This window comes from Bufo bufo, chromosome 5 (genome assembly GCF_905171765.1).
Source record: "Bufo bufo chromosome 5, aBufBuf1.1, whole genome shotgun sequence".
NCBI classification, from domain to species: domain Eukaryota; kingdom Metazoa; phylum Chordata; class Amphibia; order Anura; family Bufonidae; genus Bufo; species Bufo bufo.
This window is the reverse complement of record NC_053393.1, coordinates 496,656,050-496,678,477: the sequence shown is the minus strand read 5'-3', so window position 1 is coordinate 496,678,477 and position 22,428 is coordinate 496,656,050. Positions and strand designations below refer to the sequence as shown.

Genomic DNA, 22,428 nt, shown 5'->3' with positions numbered 1-22,428 from the left:
ATCATCGTAATGAAATAGTTTGCATACAAAGGTAAACGGCACCTCAGATGTAATTGCAAGAACAGGTGGGAACATTCCACTCGGTAGATTTATAACCTGGCATTTGCTGCAGAGAGTGATTCATCTCTACTATGAGCCATCGAAAGGCATGCTGCTAAGAACAGCTTTATGATGATCTAACCAAAGCAAAATGTATACATTTCACTATGGTCCTGAAGAGAGGATTTCAACAGAATGCCAGCTGTGCCCCCCTAAAGCCTATGTGATGGGCGAAGAAGAGCACATGTCTACCTGTATGTACCCGTGCATGCAGGAATGCCACAGCTAATAAGTTCAGGGTTACAGATGAAGGGCTCTGCGTCATTTCATGGATGTAGATGGAGGCTTCTACACGCTGATGAATGGGGTTTATAGCGTTAGGAAAACATTGAGTACATTCTTCCAGAATGATTGCCATGCAAGCAGCTTAACACCTATGGCAGCGAGATGACATACCAGTGGTAGACCATGAACAATGGGGGCGCTGTTCCTAGGTGAGAGCAACCATGTTTCACTAATCTCATACTGCAGCTTTAAGGATATAAATGAATGTTTTTTCATGACTTTAATGATATAGATGCAGGCTCCACACTCCAAGGATTTAGATGCAGGGTTATCTGTGAGTCCAAGGATCAAGATGTATGGTTATATATGATTTTCAAGGATCTAGATAAAGAGTGATTCATGGTTCTAAGGATCTAGACAAGGGTTCTTCATGTTTCCAAGGATTTAGATTTAGGGTTCTATATTATCACAATAATCTAAATGCCAGATTCAACTTGGTTCCAAGGATCTGGATGCAGGGTTATACTTGATTCTAAGGATTTAAATACCGGGTTATACATGTTTCCAGTTATCTAAATGCAGGGTTATACATGATCACACGGATATAGAGACGACAGGGTTCCACATGGTTTCAAGGATCTGTGTTATTGCAATGATCTTCTAGATGCAAGTTTCTGTAAGATTTCAAGGGTCTAGAATGCAGGGTTCCATGTGATTCCAAGGGTCTAGATGCAAGGTTTCACATTATTCCAAGGATTTAGATTGAGTTCTACATGATTCCAATGATTTCAATGCAGGGTTAAACATCATTCCAAGGTTCTAGATGTAGGCCAGGCTTCTACATGATTCCATGGCTCTAGATGCACAGTTACACATGATTCCAAGGTTTGAGATCCATGGTTCTTTGTGATTTCAGTGATCTAGATGCATAGTTGGTATTTAAATGTGGCTCCAAGGATCTAGATAAAGGTTTCTACATGATTACAAGGTTGTTGTTGAAGGGTTCTGCATAATCCTGGAATGAATTTGGAGGTCTAAGTTACAAGTGGTTTCTCAAGAATCGGCATAATAAAGGATTTTATACCGTAAACCAAAAGGTCACAGTGTTTTCTGCTATGTTTATTCTTAATCACAGAGCCTAACATGTAAGGGATATGCATGGTCGGGAGCTTTTTGAAGTGTCCAGCTTTAGCTGACCAAATGGTTGATTGAGCTAAAGGACCAAGTAGAGGACAGTTGATATTTTATGAGAAAAGTCATTTCATTTCAGCCCTAATTTATACAAAAACATGCATGAAGTTGTTTATCAGGATAGACACGTGGGCTGGTCTGTTTTGCAAGTGTTTACGGTGAAAGGTTTTTGATGAATTGCTCAAATACACAATGAATTGCCATTTAGGCTACTTTCCCATTAGCGTTTTTTTGCGGATCCGTCATGGATCAGCAAAAACGCTTCCGTTACCATAATACAACCGCATGCATCCGTCATGAACGGATCCGGTTGTATTATGTCTTCTATAGCCATGACGGATCCATCATGAACACCATTGAAAGTCAATGGGGGACGGATCCGTTTTCTGTTGTGTCAGAGAAAACGGATCTGTCCTGGCACACAATGTAAGTCAATGGGGACGGATCCGTTTTCTCTGACACAATAGACGTCTTGCTCCGCACCACATGGCGGACAGAAAAACGCTGCAGTCAGCATTTTGATGTCTGCATCCAGAGAGGAATGGTGACTGAATGGAGACTGAACTGATGCATTCTGAGAGGATCCTTTTCCATTCAGAATGCATTACGGCAAAACTGATCCGTTTTGGACCGCTTCTGGATCTCAGAAACTGAAAGGCAAAACGCTAGTGTGAAAGTAGCCTGTCATTTTCAAAAGCTTTGAAATCGAACAATTTCCGCAGAGTTCAGTAACTTTGAAAAAAAAAAAAATTATAATAATAATGTTCCAGGATTTAGTTGGTTTTACTGCATTTTGGGGGGGCACGCATTCTTTGAAGATCTCGTTTTGAGGCAGCAGTTACTCGGGCACTCTGCATTTCTCTGCTTCCTGCAGTACATTAGTCAAGAGTCACCATGCCCTTCAGAGAATTGCTTTCAATTTCAGCTTGTGTACTACACAGGGGGTACACAAAAGTCTTGCATTCTGTCTGAATTAATACATCTGCTACCAATTGCTGCTTGCTTTTAATAAAATAAAATAAAAACGCGCACGTTCCCCTTAGCAACCTTAAAATGAAAGATGAAAAAACATTTTCAAGGACATCGCGGGAGCGATTGAATTAGAGGGTTGTAATTTTGATGCACAATGGCTGGAATTCAATTCCGTGTACTGAATATATCATATAATTATATATTTCCAATTAGTCCCAGTACTGCTTTGTAAATGCTCTGCTGACATTGTATGCTCACTAAGATTTATATAACCTGTATTTATGCAGAAACTTTTAATGACTGTAACACAGAAACCAAGCAATACTTTGAAAGGCCTTGAAAAGCTCAGTAGTTTAGAGGGCTGCTGGGAACAGAGAAGCCATACAGCTGCTATTTTTGTAAATTGTGAGAGGCTCCTAACCTCACGCATGAGATTTGATTTCCAAAATGGCAATATGTAGTAGTTTTCATGCCGTATGCCAGTGACAGAAATTCATCTGAAACCTGGTAGCAGCTATTACTACTTGTTGTAAAGTTTGCCCTCACAACTGCCTGTACATCTGCTTATGGTCAAACCGGCCCAACGTAGTGAGCACCAGGGGATCACCTAGTGGACTGAGGCTTTGAAACACTAGTGTCCATCAGAAGTTCACTAGAAAATGACCCCATTTGGAGGTGATTTTACATCCAACCACTTCACTAGGGTCTGTTTCTCATGCATTGATTCACAAGTGACCTAGTATACTGCATTGATGAAGTGTCCTATGTGTACATTTGTATAGATGGAGGAATCTCTCCTCTGCCCAAAGAACCGCATTCCAGCATTCAGGAGACTAGATCTGAACTCTTCCCAACCAACTGAACCATACACACCAGATTCTGCCAACCATTTCTGTTGTATAGATCTCTTCCTCTCGATATCCTCACTTTTTCTTACCAAAAAAATAATTTTCTGGGCCATCTTTTTTCCATTATTGATAATGACTCTACATGGACATTCATTAGAACACAAGAATGCATGCATGGGAGAAATTTTTATGGATTTTTTCCTTTCCTAGAAGATTGAAGTCCAGCAATCACAACCAGATGAGACCTGCTTAAGAGCTGTCTTGATGGATTGGCAGCTACCATTTTTTAATTACACCTGTTGTTTGCACAGGTTCTTCGATATCCATTGCTATGAAGTCTATCTGACCTTTTTTTAAATGGAAATGTTGGCTGTTTTGTGCAAGACTTCAATTTGTCTTCGTAAGCTGGCCATGCACAGAAGATCCAGCCATCAATGTGTGTCATACTATACTTGGCTGGTCAGTTTAAAAGAAATTGTGGACCAACACAGTAGGTTTGTGCAAAGTGGCAAACAACCAGCCTTATTTGGCTGATCATGGAATACACTTGTAGCTTCAGATCACATTTTCTGTCAGACAGTGGTGTGTCGTTGGCCATTGCGAACAATTGTTTACACAAATCACTGCAAAAAATGCACCAAAATGATACGCAACTGACAATACTAGGTAATTTCTCAGGCCAATGTTAAAAGCTGAGAACTTTGTCAATATCTTCTAGTCGGGAACATATCGGAGCCCCTCATGCACCACGTCACGGTGTCTCAGCAAGCATGGGGTTTATTCTACCTCACAGTGCATTGGTGATACCACTATGGAGGCATGTGAGAGTCTGGCTGTGAGTTGGTTTCTAGCACTGATTCAGACCCTGTTCACACACCACGGGCAGTTGAGTGGTAGGACCCCATGCGTGCTGAGACACCGTGACGTGGTGCATAAGGGGCTCCGATATGTTCCTGACTGGAAGATATTGGCAAAATTCTCAGCTTTTAACATTGGTTTGAGGAATTAGCTAGTATTGTCAGTTGCGTATCATTTTGGTGCATTTTTTCCAGTGATCTGTGTATGTATATATTTTTTCATCTGCGCAATGTATCATTTTGTGTAAGATGTTCTTGTGGTGCATGCAGTCCGCCCCGGCATCCTCCATTGTACGCATTTTTTGCTGGCGATTGCCGTTATCTGCGGACCGCATGCGGAGGAATTGCTCCCCTGGTTATAGACACGCTACAGTGTCTGGGTTTGGAGCATTTCCACCCGTTTAGGCCAGAGTTTGGTTTGAGTTTTTGTCATTGCGAACAATTGTTTGCATAGAATTTTCAGATAATGGTTGGGCCAAAATGGTCAAAATTGGCCAGTTCAGCAGACTTTTCTCTTGTTTGTAGGCCCAGCATGAGAGTATATAATGAAGCCATTACGGGAAACCAGTAGACTGAAAATGTAACCAAGACTTGATGTGCAATACTCTACAGTCTTGTCAACATCCCCCATCCATGATCCCAGCTAGTGTACAGCTAAACATGTGGGACATAGCAGTCACGAAATTCTGTGTGAGACATGTTCAATACTTATTCTTTTTTTCCAGTTGCCATTATATGAAGTTTTATGGTATTCTGCAAACACCTTGATCTAGTGGTGACAAATAGCATGTGTCCATTTCAGTTTTATGACTGTACAATAATAATGGTCTATTGGCTTGTCTGGAACAATACAGATGTGACTGACTTGCAGTCTCCTTTGGAACAGGGAGGTTGTATAGATACATGAACTGGTTTTGCGTGTCTTTGTCTTTTTTTGCTTTCTAATATTTTTGCTTTTTGTATATATTTTTGACATACGGTGGAGGAAGTTCTCCAGTATACTCTACTAATTATACCAACTTTCGTTTCAAATATGCTTACTTGTACTATTTTATCATCCTGTGCATGTTTCTGTTGCATTTTTACATTCCTACTCCAGAAACCTTCTTCTAAGAAAGTTTCATACGACTCTAATTACATGAAGCATTCTGGAACTTGCAGAAACTAATTGTTTACAATCGCCCCAACTTTCATGAGTGAATCTAAACATCCAGTCAGGAGCACGCCTTGCCAAAGTGGCCTTCAAGGGCTTGTCAAACTGTTTGACATTTCTTGTCAAGCATAACATGTTAATGTCCTCCACCGAGAAAAGATCCAATCTTGTAACTTCATGAGCTACTTACTAACAACCTTACCACCTTCCATGTGTTTTACTCGAAAATCACTTTTTGCAATCCTTGTTTTTCTCCAGCCAAACAACACAACGTATAATCAGAGCGGACGGCATTCGGTGTCTGTGGAAGTACAGATGCAAAGGCAGAGGCAGGAAGAGCGGGAGAGTTTTCAGCAAGCCCAACGCCAGTACAGTTCATTACCCAGGTAACATGGCTCCATAACCTCATCATTCATGGTAGAATAACGGATTGTGTTCAGGCGGTGAAGTCCTTTCTTCAGAAAACTACTTGGCACATCACTATGAACCAAAACCCATAAATCTATGCGACACCTCTCAATCCAGTCTGTGGACCTAAAAACAATGTTGGATCATCTACAGATTGTGGAATATCCTTAAAACTTCAACTAAAAGACTACTCATCCTTAGTATATTTAGCAATTACTTTAGCAATCACAAGCTTTTCCATGGCACTGAAGGTGGTGAAAAAACATTGTACCCAAGTTTTGAAATTTGATTTCCTATAGTTTCTGCTTTTGAGTACACGCCAATATATACAGTATTATGATGTTGCAACCCATATCGAGCTGTCAGAGGGCTGAAAATATAATGCACCCCCCACTGGTGGTAGTTTTTTTGAGAGTTTAAAATCAATGATACAAGGATTCCTTTTATTAAACTTATAGAGCACCTGATCAACTCTATTAAACCAGACATACTGTTTGGTAGGGTTGATCCTGCTGATTAAAATTATAACCTGTCCTCAATTGTAGCGTTCCCACAAAAATAAAGACTTTTATTCTTTATGCAAATTAGGCATTCTGTGAACTGATGGGTGAGGCCAGCATTGGAAATCTAAGAAGCTAATGTGCACCATTGGACTAGGCCCATCCTTCTGTGCACTTAAACCCTAATTTGCATAAATGATAAGTGTTTTTTTTCTCAGGAATAAGGCTACTTTCACACTAGCGTTCGGAGCGGATCCGTCTGATGTTTCATCAGACGGATCCGCTCCGATAATGCAGACGTTTGCATCCGTTCAGAACGGATCCGTCTGCATTATTACTTAGAAAATTTTCTAAGTATGAAAGTAGCCTGAGCGGATCCGTTCAGACTTTACATTGAAAGTCAATGGGGAACGGATCCGCTTGAAGATTGAGCCATATAGTGTCATCTTCAAGCGGATCCGTCCCCATTGACTTACATTGTAAGTCTGGACGGATCCGCACGGCCAGGCGGACACCTGAACGCTGCAAGCAGCGTTCAGGTGTCCGCTCACTGAGCGGAGCGGAGGCTGAGCGCTGGCAGGCGGATGCATTCTCAGTGGATCCGCCTCCACTGAGAATGCATTGGGGCCAGACGGATGCGTTCGGGGCCGCTCGTGAGCCCCTTCAAACGGTGCGCACGAGCGGACACCCGAACGCTAGTGTGAAAGTAGCCTTACACAACCAATTTTCACAAGACGTGTATCATTTTAATCAGTAGGTTCAACCCTACCAGAGAGTATGCCTGGTTGAATATAGTCAGGTGCTTTTTAAAATGTTTACTGCTTAAAGCCAAATGGACAAAACTCATATGGAGGACTATGTGACTACAGTTGGACAGGTTTCATTCCAAGCAATTGTGTCTTCCTCCACTATAAGGCTACATTCACACGTCAGTATTTTTCTATATCCCGATTTTCGGTCCGTTTTTTGCGGATCCGTTGTTCCTGAAAATGTTTCCGTATGTCATCCGTTTTTTGTGGATCCGCAAAAAAACGGAAACATGTATAAATTTCAATAAGCAAATAAAGTTGTTTGGATTTCTTTGAAAAAAAAAAAAAATTTTAAAAAAATTAAAATTTAATTTCCAGGAACGGAATCCGCATAAAACGGATGACATACGTAATGACATCCGAATGTCTTCCGTTTTTTGCGGATCCATTGACTTTCTATTGTACCAGGATCCGAATTTTGCGGAAAAGAATAGGACATGTTTTATATTTAAACGGACATGCGGAACGGAACAACGGAAACGGACAGCACACATTGTGCTGTCCGATTTTTTCCAGGACCCATTGAAAATGAATGGGTCCAGATCTGTTCCGCAAAAAACGGAACAGATCAGGAAAGAAAAAACGGACGTGTGAATGGACCCTAAATCTGAATGAACTTTCAAAATGTGTATTTTTGGAGAATAAATTTCATTTTGAAAGCAGCATTACATTGCGATTAGTCACTGCCAGCGAGCCTCTGATCTGAAAAGTTGTGCAATTATGATAAAGCAGCCACTGAAAGGAGAAGAAAGACGGTAACCTAAATCTCTGCATTGTGCTGACCCATAATATGCTCTGTAAACACGTCCATAGCTGGAGGTGGTGATTCCCTGAAGGAGATCCTGGAACAGCTGTTCCATAAGGTTTGATGCAAGCAGAAAGAACATGACTTATGCAAGTGATGCACTCTGTCACACATTTAAGCATATTACGGCAGAATTAGCTGGAATACATTATTCTGCTTTTCCATCTTAATGTGGATTAAAGGTCTCTGCATTAGAAAGCAGTTGCAGGAAAATGTCATCATGGGGTAAACTGGATTAAAGGGTAATATAAACTTGAAAACCTTGTTAGTTACCAATAAAACAAGATTATTTTTAACTAGCTGAAGGACCCGGCTTCGCTCGCGGATATTTATTCTATTTCATTTAATGTTTGTGTGTGTCGTTAACAGATATCAACACTATCCACTATAACAGGGACATCTACAGCACCCCGCCCCCAAAACAGAGACCTCCACAGCCCCCCACCCCTTAACACTGCCCCCCCCCACAGTGCCCCCCCCCTTAAAATTGGACCTCCACAGCAGCCCACCCCCTAACTTTGACCTTTACAGCAGCCTTCCCCTTTAAGGGTCCATTCACACGTCCGTAATTTGGGTCCGCATTCGTTCCGCAATTTGCGGACCCATTCACTTTCAATGGGGCTGGAACGGATGCAAATCCACATTTCCTGGTTCCGCATCTGCATTTTCGGGATCCGCATCCGTTTTTTTGGGATCCGTTTTTTCGGGATCCGCAATTTAGTTCCTGGAAAAAATAGAACATGTCCTATTCTTGTCCGCAGACCAGAAAAGGCATTTTCTATTATAGTGTCTGTGATGTGCGGATCCGTAAATTGCGGATCGCACATTGCAGGTGTCCGTGTTTTGCGGATCCGCAATTTGCTAATCCGCAAAACACTTACGGACGTGTGAATGGACCCTAACAGTGACCTAACAGCATACCACCCCCTTGACAGTGACCACCACAGGGGCCCGCCCCCTTGACAGTGTCCGTTAATGGATGGGGTGTGTCCTTTTGAACAGCTCACTCTAAGGCCCCTTTCACACGAGCGAGTATTCCGCGCGGATGCGATGCGGGAGGTAAACGCATTGCACCCGCACTGAATACTGACCCATTCATTTCTATGGGGCTGTGCACACGAGCGGTGATTTTCACGCATCACTTTTGCGTTGCGTGAAAATCGCAGCATGCTCCTCTTTGTGCGTTTTTTACGTAACGCAGGCCCCATAGAAATGAATGGGGTTGTGTGAAAATCGCAAGCATCCGCAAGCAAGTGCGGATGCGGTGCGATTTTCACGCACGGTTGCTAGGAGACGATCGGGATGGAGACCCGAACCTTATTATTTTCCCTTATAACATGGTTATAAGGGAAAATAATAGCATTCTGAATACAGAATGCTAAGTAAAACAGGGCTGGAGGGGTTAAAAAAAAAAAAAAATCATTTAACTCACCTTAATCCACTTGCTCGCGATGCCCAGCATCTCCGTCTGACTCTTTTACCGTATAGGACCTGTGGAGAGCATTAACTATAGTTTAAGGACCTGGGATGACGTCACTCCGGTCATCACATGGTACGTCACATGATCTTTTACCATGGTAATTCACCATGGTAAAAAATCATGTGACGTACCATGTGATGACCAGAATGCTATTATTTTCCCTTATAACCATGTTATAAGGGAAAATAATACTATTTACAGAACACCGATCCCAAGCCCGAACTTCTGTGAAGAAGTTCGGGTTTGGGTACCAAACACGCGCGATTTTTCTCACGCGAGTGCAAAACGCATTACAATGTTTTGCACTCGCGCGGAAAAATCGCAGGTGTTCCCGCAACGCACCCGCACATTTTTCCGCAACGCCCGTGTGAAAGAGGCCTAAGGCTACTTTCACACTAGCGTTCAGAGCGGATCCGTCTGATGTTTTATCAGACGGATCCGCTCCTATAATGCAGACGTTTGCATCCGTTCAGAACGGATCCGTCTGCATTATAACTTAGAAAAATTTCTAAGTCAGAAAGTAGCCTGAGTGGATCCGTTCAGACTTTACATTGAAAGTCAATGGTGAACGGATCCGCTTGAAGATTGAGCCATATGGTGTCATCTTCAAGCGGATCCGTCCCCATTGACTTCCATTATAACTCTGGACGGATCCACTCGCCTCCGCACGGCCAGGCGGACACCCGAACGCTGCAAGCAGCGTTCAGGTGTCCGCTCACTGAGCGGAGGCTGAGCGCTGGCAGGCGGATGCATTCTCAGTGGATCCGCCTCCACTGAGAATGCATTAGGGCTGGACGGATGCGTTCGGGGCCGCTCGTGAGCCCCTTCAAACGGAGCGCACGAGCGGACACCCAAACGCTAGTGTGAAAGTAGCCTAAGATAGCAGCACTGTGCTGTCTGAGTGTTAGCTGCAAGGAGAAAGTCACCTTCCCTCCCACCTCTGCAGCTGACAGAAGTTGATTTTTACCTTTATTTTTTCAATCCCTGTCAGCTGGGGAATGGAGGGGGCGTGGCCTAACCAGATCAGGGCGTGGCTTAGCGGGACCTAGAGGTTGATTTTTAACTTTTTTAAATCTGTCGACTGAGTGGGAGGGGCCATGGCCTAACCGGATCCGGGGCGTGTCCTTTTGGACAGTTCACTGTAATACAGCAGCACTGTTCTGTCTGAGTGTGAGCTACAAGAAGAAAGTCACCCTCCCTCCCACCCCTGCAGCTGACAGAAGCAGATTTTTACCTTCATTTTCTCAATCCCTGTTGGCTTAGGAGTGGGAGGGGGCGTGACCTAACCGGATGAGAGGCGTGGCTTATCCTGACCTGGGGGCGGGGTTTTAAGTCTTTTGAGGGTGGACACATTGTGGCAGGGGCCGTGTCTCGGCTCCTTCCTGCAAGAGTCACGCCCCCCTGGGCACCTTACTGGCTCATTTGCATTTCAAGTAAACTGGATTTTCAGAGGATAAAAAAATCTATTGCTGGAACAAAGGGACATCTGGAAATAAGGTACTAAGTGCTATTAGGCCATGGCTTTACTTCAATAGCGATTATCCTGGTGACAGATTTCCTTTAAAACTCTCCTACAGCAGTGAAGATAAATGGCTGGGTTGTTATGGAAACCTGGAGTAAAACTGTTTGCGGAAGTTGAAGGACCTGAGAGCTTCTATTGGCTAATAAGGGCCATGTGACCAAGCTTCTATTGGCTAATGCATTTTTTGGGAATATCTTAGGAATGGTACATCCTAGAGAGCTGAGACCCGGTCTAAAACCTTCCCGGACATCTGATGTACCTGTGTGCCAAATTTCGTGATTGTAAATGCGACAGTGCGGATTCCTTTAGCGGACATACACACGGACACACGCATACACTCAGCTTTATATATTAGATTATTAGAAGTAAGCTGCTCTCATTAAAAGGCATGCTCTATAGAGCTGTAAATGGAAGCTCCACCTTTAAAAAAAAAAAAGCTTTTTTTATTTACAATGTTTGCCCTTAAAAATCTTGGTTTAGTCTACCAGATGCACTGTGGGAGATAAGATGATTACATTCTTTAAAGGGTGCAAAGTAAAACAGTCATGGTCAGCTCACACTTGTCTCTCCTCTACCTGAAGCTAGAGTGCTCGGACGAAAACCTGATGTAGGCTTCAAATGAACACGTGTCAAATTTCTATTTCTCCAGCACTTCAGTGAAACATATCCCTTTATTGAAGATCAACTGAAAACATGTTGTACAAAAGCAAGCATAGCCAACACATTTTGGACAGAAGATATGTCTAGCTAGTCCTTAGTCATGGCCGTACACATTAGACGATGATTGATTGTGGCTGATCAGTCGTCCATGGAATTATTTGTGGGAACAATGCCACCAACAATGACTAAACTAGGTGACCAAGGGGTCAGTTTTTTAAAAAGAATGGACTCCATGGTCCTTTAGCACAATGGTAAATGAGTGGCCTAATTCGGATGACCATGCCATACACATGTATTTTCAGTCATTGTTTAAAGAGGTTTTCCAGGCTCCCAATTATCCTCAGGATAGGTCATTAATATGCGACTGGTGAGGGCCCGACATCCTCCCCCACGATCAGCGGTTCCCTGCAGCCACCAGCGACGGAACTAGCACTGTCAGTAGATCAGGAAGCATAGCCCCCTTCAAAGTTTAGTGGCCGTGCTGGGTTACTGCACCTCAACTTCCTTTGAAGTTAATGGGAGCCGAGCTGCCATAACCTGGCGCGACCACTACACTTTGAATGGATCTCTGGTTCCCTTTCCATTCACAGTGCTAGTTCCATTGACGGAGGCTACAGCGAACAGCTCATTGGTGAGGGTTTGGGGTATCAGACCCTCACCGATCGATTTATTAATTGCCTATTCTGAGGATGGGTTATCAATATCGGGAGTCTGGAAAATCCCTTCAAGTCATAAAAAACCCTTTAATCTATTTTAGATGTGCTATATACCAAGGGAAAGCCTGCCATTTTCAACATTACAAGATGATATACAGATTAATGTCCATAAAACATAAGGCATTTGAAGGTCATCAAAAATGAAAAATAGTTTTAAAATAGTGGTCAGAGGAAATCACATTATTCCTGCCAGCCTGTTTAATTATAGATCCAGTACCGCCAGTAATTAGCACAGTTACAGTCTGAGGGTCCAAGCACGTAATGGCTTAATACAGACCCATAGTCATTACACTGTATGATGTCTCCACGTAGTACACAGTTCTTTGCCAGAGGTAACATTACTAGGAGAAAATGTCTCCATAATATGGCATGTGCTGGAGAGCGTATACATAATAGAGGCACATTGAGGTATAGGATAGGCCAGTGATGGTGAACCTTTTACAGACCCAAAACCCACTTATTTATCGCAAAGTGCCAACATGGCAATCTAACCTGAATACTACAGTCAGATATAGTATATCTTCCATGTACTATATAATTTAGCTACAATAGCCTGCCTATATTCAGTGCGTTGCCTGTGCCGTTCATAGTGCGCCCTGCGCTGATGAATGGCAGGAAAAGTCTAAGGCATATTGGTTCACCATAGACTTTTTCCAGGGTGCGGGTGCCCACAGAGAGGGCTCTGAGTGCCACTTCTGGCACCCATGTCATAGGTTCGGCACCACTGGGATAGGCCCATAGCAGGCTTTAGGCATCTTATTTCGGTTTAGTACATCACAGATATGTAATACGGATGTCTTCGTGAGCCGTAAACCTCCAGATGCCCCAATAATCGAATGTGCTTGTGGACCTCCTACCAACTATCACCCCAAAGGCAGGTTTCAGGAAAACAAGGATCTTAATTTTGGAAGATTTCAGTTTGTCCTGTCCTTTGTTCTGCATGAAATAAATGTGCACTTGACCTGTAACTAGAATCTTTCTTACATTGGCATCTATAATATACCTGCACTACAGCTGCAGTTGTCTCATGAGAATGAAACCTCAGGGGCGATGAGCTGATCACCCAGGTCTCACTCCTGGCACTCCCAGCAGGCAACTGATATGGCTACTGGTGCACTGGGAATGTAGTAATATATGGTGACCATTCTAATGAATGGCGGCCCATGTAATACATGGACGACTGAACTCAACATGAACTGGTCATACAGGGCACCTCTCTGTTCTGGCTCATACATCCCCCTATTCTTGATGACATACTCTTAGTGTAGGCCATCAAAGCATCATTTTTGGGGGTTCTGAGACATCCTGGACCCCCATCGATCAGAAGAGTGCTGTGGCACTGCAGTGAAAGCCATGGGCTGTTTGTGCTGCCCATTGTGGATACATTGGACCATCACTGATCATACAGTGATGGCCTATCTTAAGGAAAGTGTAGTCCCAGCAAACCCAACATAAAGCATGCAAAGACTCAGACTGGCCCACAGGGGAACAGAGTTCCCCGCTGAACCCCTGAGCATTGATGGACCCCTAGTCCTCAACCTACAGAAGTGATCACACAGTAGCTGACTGCACAACATACCGATAGAGTAGGCAGAATATGCATCTCAACTGGTCTACGTTCATAGAGAAACTGGGTAGATTATTTAACAAACTACCCAGTAAGATGATCAGGAGGCTGAGGAGACTTCTAGACAGAGAAGCAGGCCAATCAGTATCCTCTCAGGGACCTACCTTCTCAAAGTTTCTGCAGAGATATCCCCCATAATTTATCATCTTGCTGCTCCCTACTGCTTGTTGAGCATGTGTTCCTGGCTCACATAGCTATGTGGGTCCTAGTCCAAGGCAGGAGCCAGTCATCAGATTACTCACAGGGTCTCCAGGGCAGAACAGTCTGATGCCCAGGCTAAATCTCATGCTAGTAGTGAAAACTTTGTGTTGGTTAAGTTTTAGGGTTTTCTGAAAAAGGGATCGGGTAATACTTGTATTTAGCTGTACAGAGGGCCCCTAAAATGGTGGGCCTTAGGCTCTTCAGTCCGACACTGAGCATGCAGTGTGTAAGTGGTTAAGCTCCTTACTCGCCAAATACAGTGTCGTTTATTCTATTCCACATTTGTTCTTTATTACATATTAGGCAATATTTGTGGATTTGCGTCTTGCTTTCCAGGCAAAATTGGCATTAGTCACAGAACATTTATTTCCAAATAATTTCATTAATGTGGTGTGATTAATGATCCTGCGCTGGCAACATGCTCAATGTCAGTTTTTCCTTTTTTATACATTGCGGTTTATGCCAACTAAATATATAAGTTGTATATGAAGCATTTATAGTGGCTGGGATCAGAGAACACTAAATCTCGAAATGTCCTCATAAAGGCAGACATGCAGCCTCTCATTAAACACCGGGCTGGCTGCGTGGAGCTGTTTTCTTATTTCACGTACAGTAATGAAAATATATTGATATTATACTTGGATGAGATGAGCGGCTGATCCGATTCCAATTAGCGATATGGTGATCGAAGGGCCCTGGCTTTAATGAAAATTCAGTAATGCTTTGTGATCCCAAATTAAATTAAAGGACATCAATGGGAAAGCAATGAGAGCTGGAACTTGGCTTCTTCGCTATTAAAATCATTTTATCCACTTTGCCATGGCTGTAATATGCCGGGCGTTCGGCTTTGCTGGGTATTAAACCACACGCAACGGTTTTCTTTAGATTTATAGGTAGATGTGGCCTAAGCAGAAATAAATTGAATATTAGAATTTAAATTTATAACAGCAGAACTTAATAGAAATACTTTTTCCATTATGTGAAAACCCCTGCCATTCCCCGGGCTTCAAAAAAATTGGTAAAATATAAATCCTTGAAGATGAAGTATACTGTGCTTTCAATGTGATTGCCAGCAGTGTCTCCTGCCAAGCAGTTTTAAAGTGATAGTAGGTTGTTCAATTGCCATGTCCATATAGTGCAGAAAGCCTCTCTTGAGAAGAAGACCTCTAGCATCGTAGAATTGCTCAATCAGCCTGACCAGCCACGTCTCCTACCATTATGATTAAACTTCTGACAGTTTAAGACAGTTTAAATCATCATTGTTTTGTTGGTTGAACACTTTTGGGCAGTATGACTCTCTTCCATACCGAAGAAGTCAGTGGGACTTTCTTGTTGTCGTTGATTTCAACTGACTCTAAGGAGCAATAATTCCCAACCGTATTACCATTAGAGTACTGTATGAACAGTATAGCATTAGAAACGCTTCCTGTAAGGTCTGGTCAAGTATCATATAATTCTACCTTCTGGTCAAGATTTGTTGACCGCTTTAAATGCGTCCCATGCCAAGCAGGCTGAAATGAGAAAAGAGACTGCTGATATGGTCTTCCAGATAACCCTGGTTGGAAAACACTGCTATGGAGAGTCACACATCAGTAGTAAACTGTGCAAAGGTCACCATTGACTGGAGGCTCTTAAACCGGCCACATATATTAGCTGTTTGTCAGCCAAAACCAGTGATTTCGATAAGAATGACCAACCATCTAATGTATGTGGATTTTTCTTGACTCCTGACACCTACCGGATTAAGCGTGATGGATTTCAACTACCCAATCCTTTTGGTCTTGGGGGCATAACCCAGCATGGAGTTGTTTGGCAGCTGCTTTCTACCCTCTTCCTACTGACAATACATGCATGTTTGGCTGAGTCCAGCATGTACGTTTATGGGGGATCAGGAATGATGGCTGTCGGTGAAATGAGCCTTTGGCTGACAGCTATCTTTAGGAAAGTGTCCAGCCTTAAACGTGCACATATTGTCTGGCTTAATTCAGTACATTTCTGTGAAATTTTTAGTCACTTGGCTGCTCTTGCAAGTAGACGTTTCATATGAGAGTCGTATATATCACTAGCCTGACATATTTAAGAAATAAATCTTACTGGTAAAAATTCTCAGTGGAAATGGATAATATATTTATATTATGGCTGTTGCTACCTGGCGTAACAATTGTGAGATACAACCATATGATACATGTGCATGCCCGCCCCAATGAAATATCTCCTAATAATGCACCTGCAATTATTTTATTAGGTGCCCCTGCCCTATTTGGAAGTTTGCTCTTGGATTACTGGACAGGTAGTCATCTGTGTGTAGGCAGTACCTTCCCATCCTACCCATGATTAGAACCCTATTGCGTATGCTTGGTGACCATTTCTAAAGTCAAAAAATTACATTTCCTGTGGTGGTTCTGTTAATTATTTAGAAGACGAAGGTCAATATGAAACAACCGAATGTTGAATAGTAATAGACAATGTCCAAGAAAAGAGAGTGCAATTTAATGCTCTTTGTCTTCATTCTTACAACACTTTTTTGTAATTAGGTTTCTTTTCATACATAACCTTTTATTGTAATTTTTTAAAACTTTCCTTTAGGTAATCTACTATAGTTGCGCACCCTGTTGACTATATGACCAGGAGCAATTCTTGGCCACCAGGTCTTGCTATGCATGAGATTTCAGTCTGTCTTTGACTATATATAGCAGCCCAGTGTTTTTCTTTAACTACCAGTGAGAGCAGCGGTTGTTTCATAGACTGACCTTCATAGAAGGGAAAGGTTTTTTGGCATACGCTGTGCTTTGCATACCTTGAGGCAGTAACTTCAATGACCTCGTGTCTACAGGAGTTCTCAAACAGCTCTGCTTTCTACAGTACTGAAACTTAATGTAGCTTGGCACAGCGTATTGAACTGGCCCAGACACAACTGTCAGGAATGCCACTTGTGAGGGAAATGCCAGCAACAAGGGAGTACTGCTGGCTGCTGGAAGTGGACAAATGGAAAGTAATCCATCAGAAATGATGAAGGACAGGAAACAAGTTGAAAGCAGCGCGTTAGTTGTCAGTGATGCCTCTTTGAAATATGTCACCTTGGCACCAAAGATGCTCGATCACTTTTGTCATAGCAGATTCAAATTTTTCGTCATTAAGTGGAGCTTGTAATTAAGATTAGGGCAGCACCTATATAGCCTGAAAACTATGAACTTTTAGATCTTGGTAGACCGCCTCTCCTCCTGGCCACTAAATCCATAGGAATTGCTCAAAAAGTCATCCATGTAGTAAGCCCTGCTAGGAAAACTGGTTAGAAGACTTGCCTATCCAGTGACTAACCAAGAAGCTGTGAGAAGCCCACATTAGTCTAAAACATATTTATTTGTTAATTATGTTTAATTTTGGATACCTAGACAACATACTGTGATCTCATTAGATGGATCATGTTGGTTTTAGGGTTTGTTTTAATTATAGGATTACCCATTGAACAGTTGTCTGTTATCCCTTTATTGACCTTGTGTTGTCCTTGTGGTCCTCTTGTATAGGTAATATGTTGTGTTTGTATTCTTTACGTAATGTGTTGTCCTTTTTTTGCATAGGTAACATGCTGTGCTTTTCTCTTTTATGTGTTGTGCTAGTATTCTGAGTATATAATTACAACATAGGTTTGTGTATGGTAATATATACCAGCAATTTAGTGGATTCAGTACATAAATCTAATTTTTATTTGTGTCTGTCCAGGCAAAGTAGAAAGAATCCAAGTTCTGTGTCTCAAGATTCGTGGGAGCAAGCTTATGCTCCTGGAGAAGGTTTTCAGACTGCCAAGGAGAATCCCAGGTATTCCAGTTATCAGGGATCTCGGAACGGTTACATGGGTGGACATGGTTTCAATGCCAGAGTTATGATGGAAGCTCAAGAACTTCTCAGACAGGAGCAGAGACGAAAGGAACAACAACTCAAAAAGAAAGTGCCCTCGGATGCACCAAATAATTATGACTCTTATAAAAAGGTCTCTGATCCTAATTATGCCCAGGCTAAAGGTCCTTTGCGCCAGGATGTACCACCGTCTCCATCTCAGGTAGCGCGACTCAACAGATTACCACAAGAACAGGGCAGACCATTTTACTCCTGAGGGACAAGGAACACTAAATAAAACGGCAATAACAGATTTTTCATGAAAGACTTTGTATTATTTTTTAATTGGACGGTACTATGGTGCATATCATGTTTGTTTCAGTGCCTTTTGCATTTTGGGCAACGTAACAGTGGACCTCTTCACTGACTTTGTTCTCTTGGACTGAAGTGATAGGTACACAGAAGGATGTTTCACGATAAGACAATCACAGGCGACATTACGTCTGCCCCCTAGAATCATACCGTTCAGCTCAGTTTCATGAAATGTCAAGAGTCTGCCATGCTGCGCTAAGTTTTATTTTGCTATGCATTTTTTTTACTGACCTAATATATTGTGGGAAAGGAATGAGTTGGTTTGTACTCAATGGTTTCTTTTACTTTTTTATACTTATGTTGGATGGTTTACTAAAGTATTATTTCTGTGTTATCAGACAACCCGTAATTGCTCATGTAATCATTGACACTACTTATGTTGCGATACTTTTTGTTTTTAATCATGGATAAACCTAATACTGTTATATTTTGATGTATTTAATGTATGTGATAGTTTCACTGTCTTTAATGCCTTTCATCTCAGAGACATGTGTGAAAAAATGATTGTTCGTTTCCACTAGAGGTGCAATCCATATTTGAGACTATTGCTCTAGATCTATTTAGGTGGGCACCATGAATTTCTCCACTTATTGTAGCCTGGTAGTTCATCTAGATTCCACGACATCTGAGATGTCAAAGTGAATACAAGTTTGGGACATTCTCCCAACTCAAGATCTTAACTGGAGCTTCTTAATGTGGCTATAGTAGATATTCTCCTGGCCTGCTTACTCTAAAGCACAATATCTGGGGGGTCTGTTCAGTTGCACCTGTCCTTGGGATGAATATTTTTTTCTGCTGTGACCTGTAATATGTTGCTTGAGGAGTATTCATAAAAATGATGAAGTGGATTATTGCATCACTTCATGTAAGCCACCAAGTCATCATGATTGGGAGCAAGCAAGCCAGGAATATCTTCAACCTACCCGCATGAGGAACCCTAGGTATGATTTTGTGTTTTAAGGGGATCACACCAAACCTGTACAAGACCGTTTTCTGTTTTACCTATTAATTAAGCTACTTGTTTTAATTAAATTGAGTGGCTGCATTCTCACTGAATCTACAAAATGGCCGCCCTTGCAGTATGCAAGCCCTTTACTGTCCAAACAGATTGAGAGAAAGGTTTGAATAAGAACAAAGGAAAAAAAAAAAGGAAAAAAATATTAATAGTGTAACATTGCACCAAGGGTATGTAGACAATGCTGTCTTGTGCTTCCATATGCCCTGTGTAATGTGTTGACAGTGTGTGAATGAAAGGAGAATGGAGAAAACTGTTACATGGGGATCTGAATCTTGCCAGAAACACACAATGAAGCTTAAAACCTTGGCTAATATTAATGACATAGATATCAGATTTTATAGTAACGCTGAAGTGTTAAGCAATGAGCATTCCCTTGTTATAGGGAGTTACTGCTCATATACTCGATAAGCTGCCACGTACTATCATCTTTGTACTGCCCCAAGCTCTTCTAAAGATGCTGGCGACACAGTTCTAGAAGTTGTGCAGAAAAGTAATAAATCATACATATTCCATATATCCCCATAATCATGCATATTCTTTATATCGGTCAGTTACCTCTTTCACTCGTTATTCCACTTTTTATTCCTTTGTTGATTAAACCACCATTCATGAACAGTGGTGGCTGGTTCTTTTAGCCGCTATCAACCCAGATTCTCCTATTTACATGGTTGGCTTTGCTAACTGTGCTACCATGACTGGTGCTTTGTTTCATCAGGTGGGGGAGAATATTTTTGACAGCTTCCCATCCCAAAATAGGATCAGTCAAGAACCACCTCAATGACATGTTGTTGTTTGTATAGGGTAAGCTGTCCACAAACTGAGCGTCAGGCTGTGTATGGAAAGATATCATCTTCTGATGACCCAAAGTACTTTTTTTTATCAAAGTGTTTTTCTTGCTAACCTGATCCTCCCTTATTTAAAGACATCTGAGATCTGAAAATAGAATCTTCAGACGGCCATACACGTGAACAAAAGGTTTGCCAAGCTTGTCCTACGCCAATGTTTCACAGACACAGTCCTTTTTCCTCCAGAGATAAGACACTGCAAGAAGGTTCTGGCGGCTGCTTGTTTCCCTCTTCTCACTCAAAGCAGGTGCCTGATTGGAGGAGCCCAGTGTGTATATTTATGGGGGCACAGCGGCTGGCCACAGAAGTATTCAGCTGGCAACTATCTTAAAGGGTCACTGAGTTGTCATAAAACTTTTTGATTGGTCATAGAAACATATTATGGATGAACAAATCAATTTGTTCATCTTAACAAATTCTCTGTCTGTGAAGGATACACATCTCGCAAGGCCATTTTAATCTTGCCATATCAAGGCCACGTGAGATATGTGGCCATGGTAATCTGCCAGCAGAGGGAGTGTCTACATCTGTGGGAATGCTCCCTCACAAGTGTTCATTTGTTTAGATGAAATAATTGATTAGTACGAATCAATTCTCTCATCCCTATGACATATCAGAAAATTTTGATGGAGGGGGTCTGAATACTGAGAATCTAACTGATTGCTATGATAAGGAGAGAGAAGCTTTCACGTATCGCTTTCTCCTCGTTGCAGGGGACGGAATCAAGACAGGCAGAGAAAGAGAGCATAATATGCGACTGTTTCTCCTCGTTCTAGTGTTTCGTGGGAGTCTCAGCACTCAAAACCTTCCAGTCAAAACCTTTTTCTCTATGGCATATCAAAAGTTTTATGAAAACTCAGTGACCCTTTAAGTGTATGGCCGCTTCTTTCATCAAGACATCTTTCCATGTATGGTTGGCTTTAACCACATCTTCTCATGGGCACTCTCCTACTTCTGTTACTGCCAATCTCTCCTATATTTTGGGTATTTCTTTGCTCTGTCCCTCAGCTTTTTTTCTAGACCTTCTTGATGGCTTTGTCTTCTACAAAATCACCCTTCCTTCTGCCTCAGATCCCCCACTACAACCACTATTCAAAGTGATTTCTTATCACCCTTCGAAGGAATTACAAATATTGATTTCTTAGCTTTTTAGAATAACCTCCATTCCTCATCTTGCCATAGTTAAGTCATCCAGTACCGATGGTACATTATCTTCCATGCCATAATGGTGAAATGCTTCATGTGGTTCTGCCAATACTTCACTTGGAGAAATTTTAACCTGTGGGCATTGTACATTGGATGCACATAACCACAAAGATCTGAGCAAGGTTTGTGCTCTTCATATCACCACAAATGATCTTTCCAGGCACACTGTGACTATCTTATGTTCAAAGAGATATGCTATAAACCACTGTTGTAGGCTGGACGATCTCTTATAATTATGGATAGCAGTGAATGTGTATAAAGACGGGTATATGTGATCAGCAAGTGACAATGCTAAATTGTTACCTAGACATACAGTATCTGGCTATGGCTGCCCAGGAGTTTTCCATAGTCACCAGATAACTGGCATCTGAAGCTGGAATCCAATTGTGTCTATGGACAATTGTTCGGCTGTTTCTCTGCACTAGTTTATATGCATAAGATCCACTGTAATGTTATTTCCCATCGTGGCTACTCATTTCTATGTGAAACTTTAAGGGAGTCATGTCTTTCTGTCAATCTACTTCACAGGCAATCTGTTACATAAAATGTTCTGTGTATACCACTTGCGAAAGTGCCTATAAATCCTCTTCTGAATAAGGATACCAAGCTGAAAATATCATGTTAAAAATGGGGGAGGGGGGGGGGTGAGAAAAAATACAAAAAATAAATAAAAATCATGCTTAATAATAAAGTAGAATTATTAATATTTGGTTACTTACACTATCATTGTCACACAAGCTTGTAATAAAAAAATGTTTTTTAAAGTTACAAAAATTTGTCAATCTGAAGCACATGTAACTGTCTATCAGAGAGGTTTTTGTTATTGTACTGCAGTGTTTCAATGATAACTAATGTAAGCACAGTGATACGGGATGACTAACGCTCTCTTTTATAGCGGGTGAAAGAAAAAGAGCGAAATTCGCCTTATACTTGTATATAAATCAATAGAATAAAATTCATTTCTTGTCCTAGTGTGGTCTCATTACGGAATTGTTTTCTGTTTTAATATCCGTTTCTGGTAGGGTTATATTTAATGGCAGTGGTGAGCTGTCCTTACAACCAGCTATCTAGGTGTGATCA

At 41.8% G+C, this 22,428-nt stretch overlaps 1 protein-coding gene across 11 annotated transcripts in view; it reads left to right on the top strand.

Moving 5' to 3' along the window:
• Positions 1-22,022, top strand: part of PARD3 (par-3 family cell polarity regulator) — a 600,009-nt gene extending 577,987 nt beyond the window's left edge. For all 11 annotated transcript variants that reach the window (XM_040434287.1, XM_040434289.1, XM_040434286.1 and 8 more), the window contains 2 exons: positions 5,604-5,731; positions 17,794-22,022. In XM_040434287.1, coding sequence (XP_040290221.1) covers positions 5,604-5,731; positions 17,794-18,184 — 519 coding nt within the window. In that variant the 3' untranslated portion in view covers positions 18,185-22,022. The remainder of the gene's footprint in view (positions 1-5,603; positions 5,732-17,793) is intronic.
• Positions 22,023-22,428: the final 406 nt, after the last annotated feature.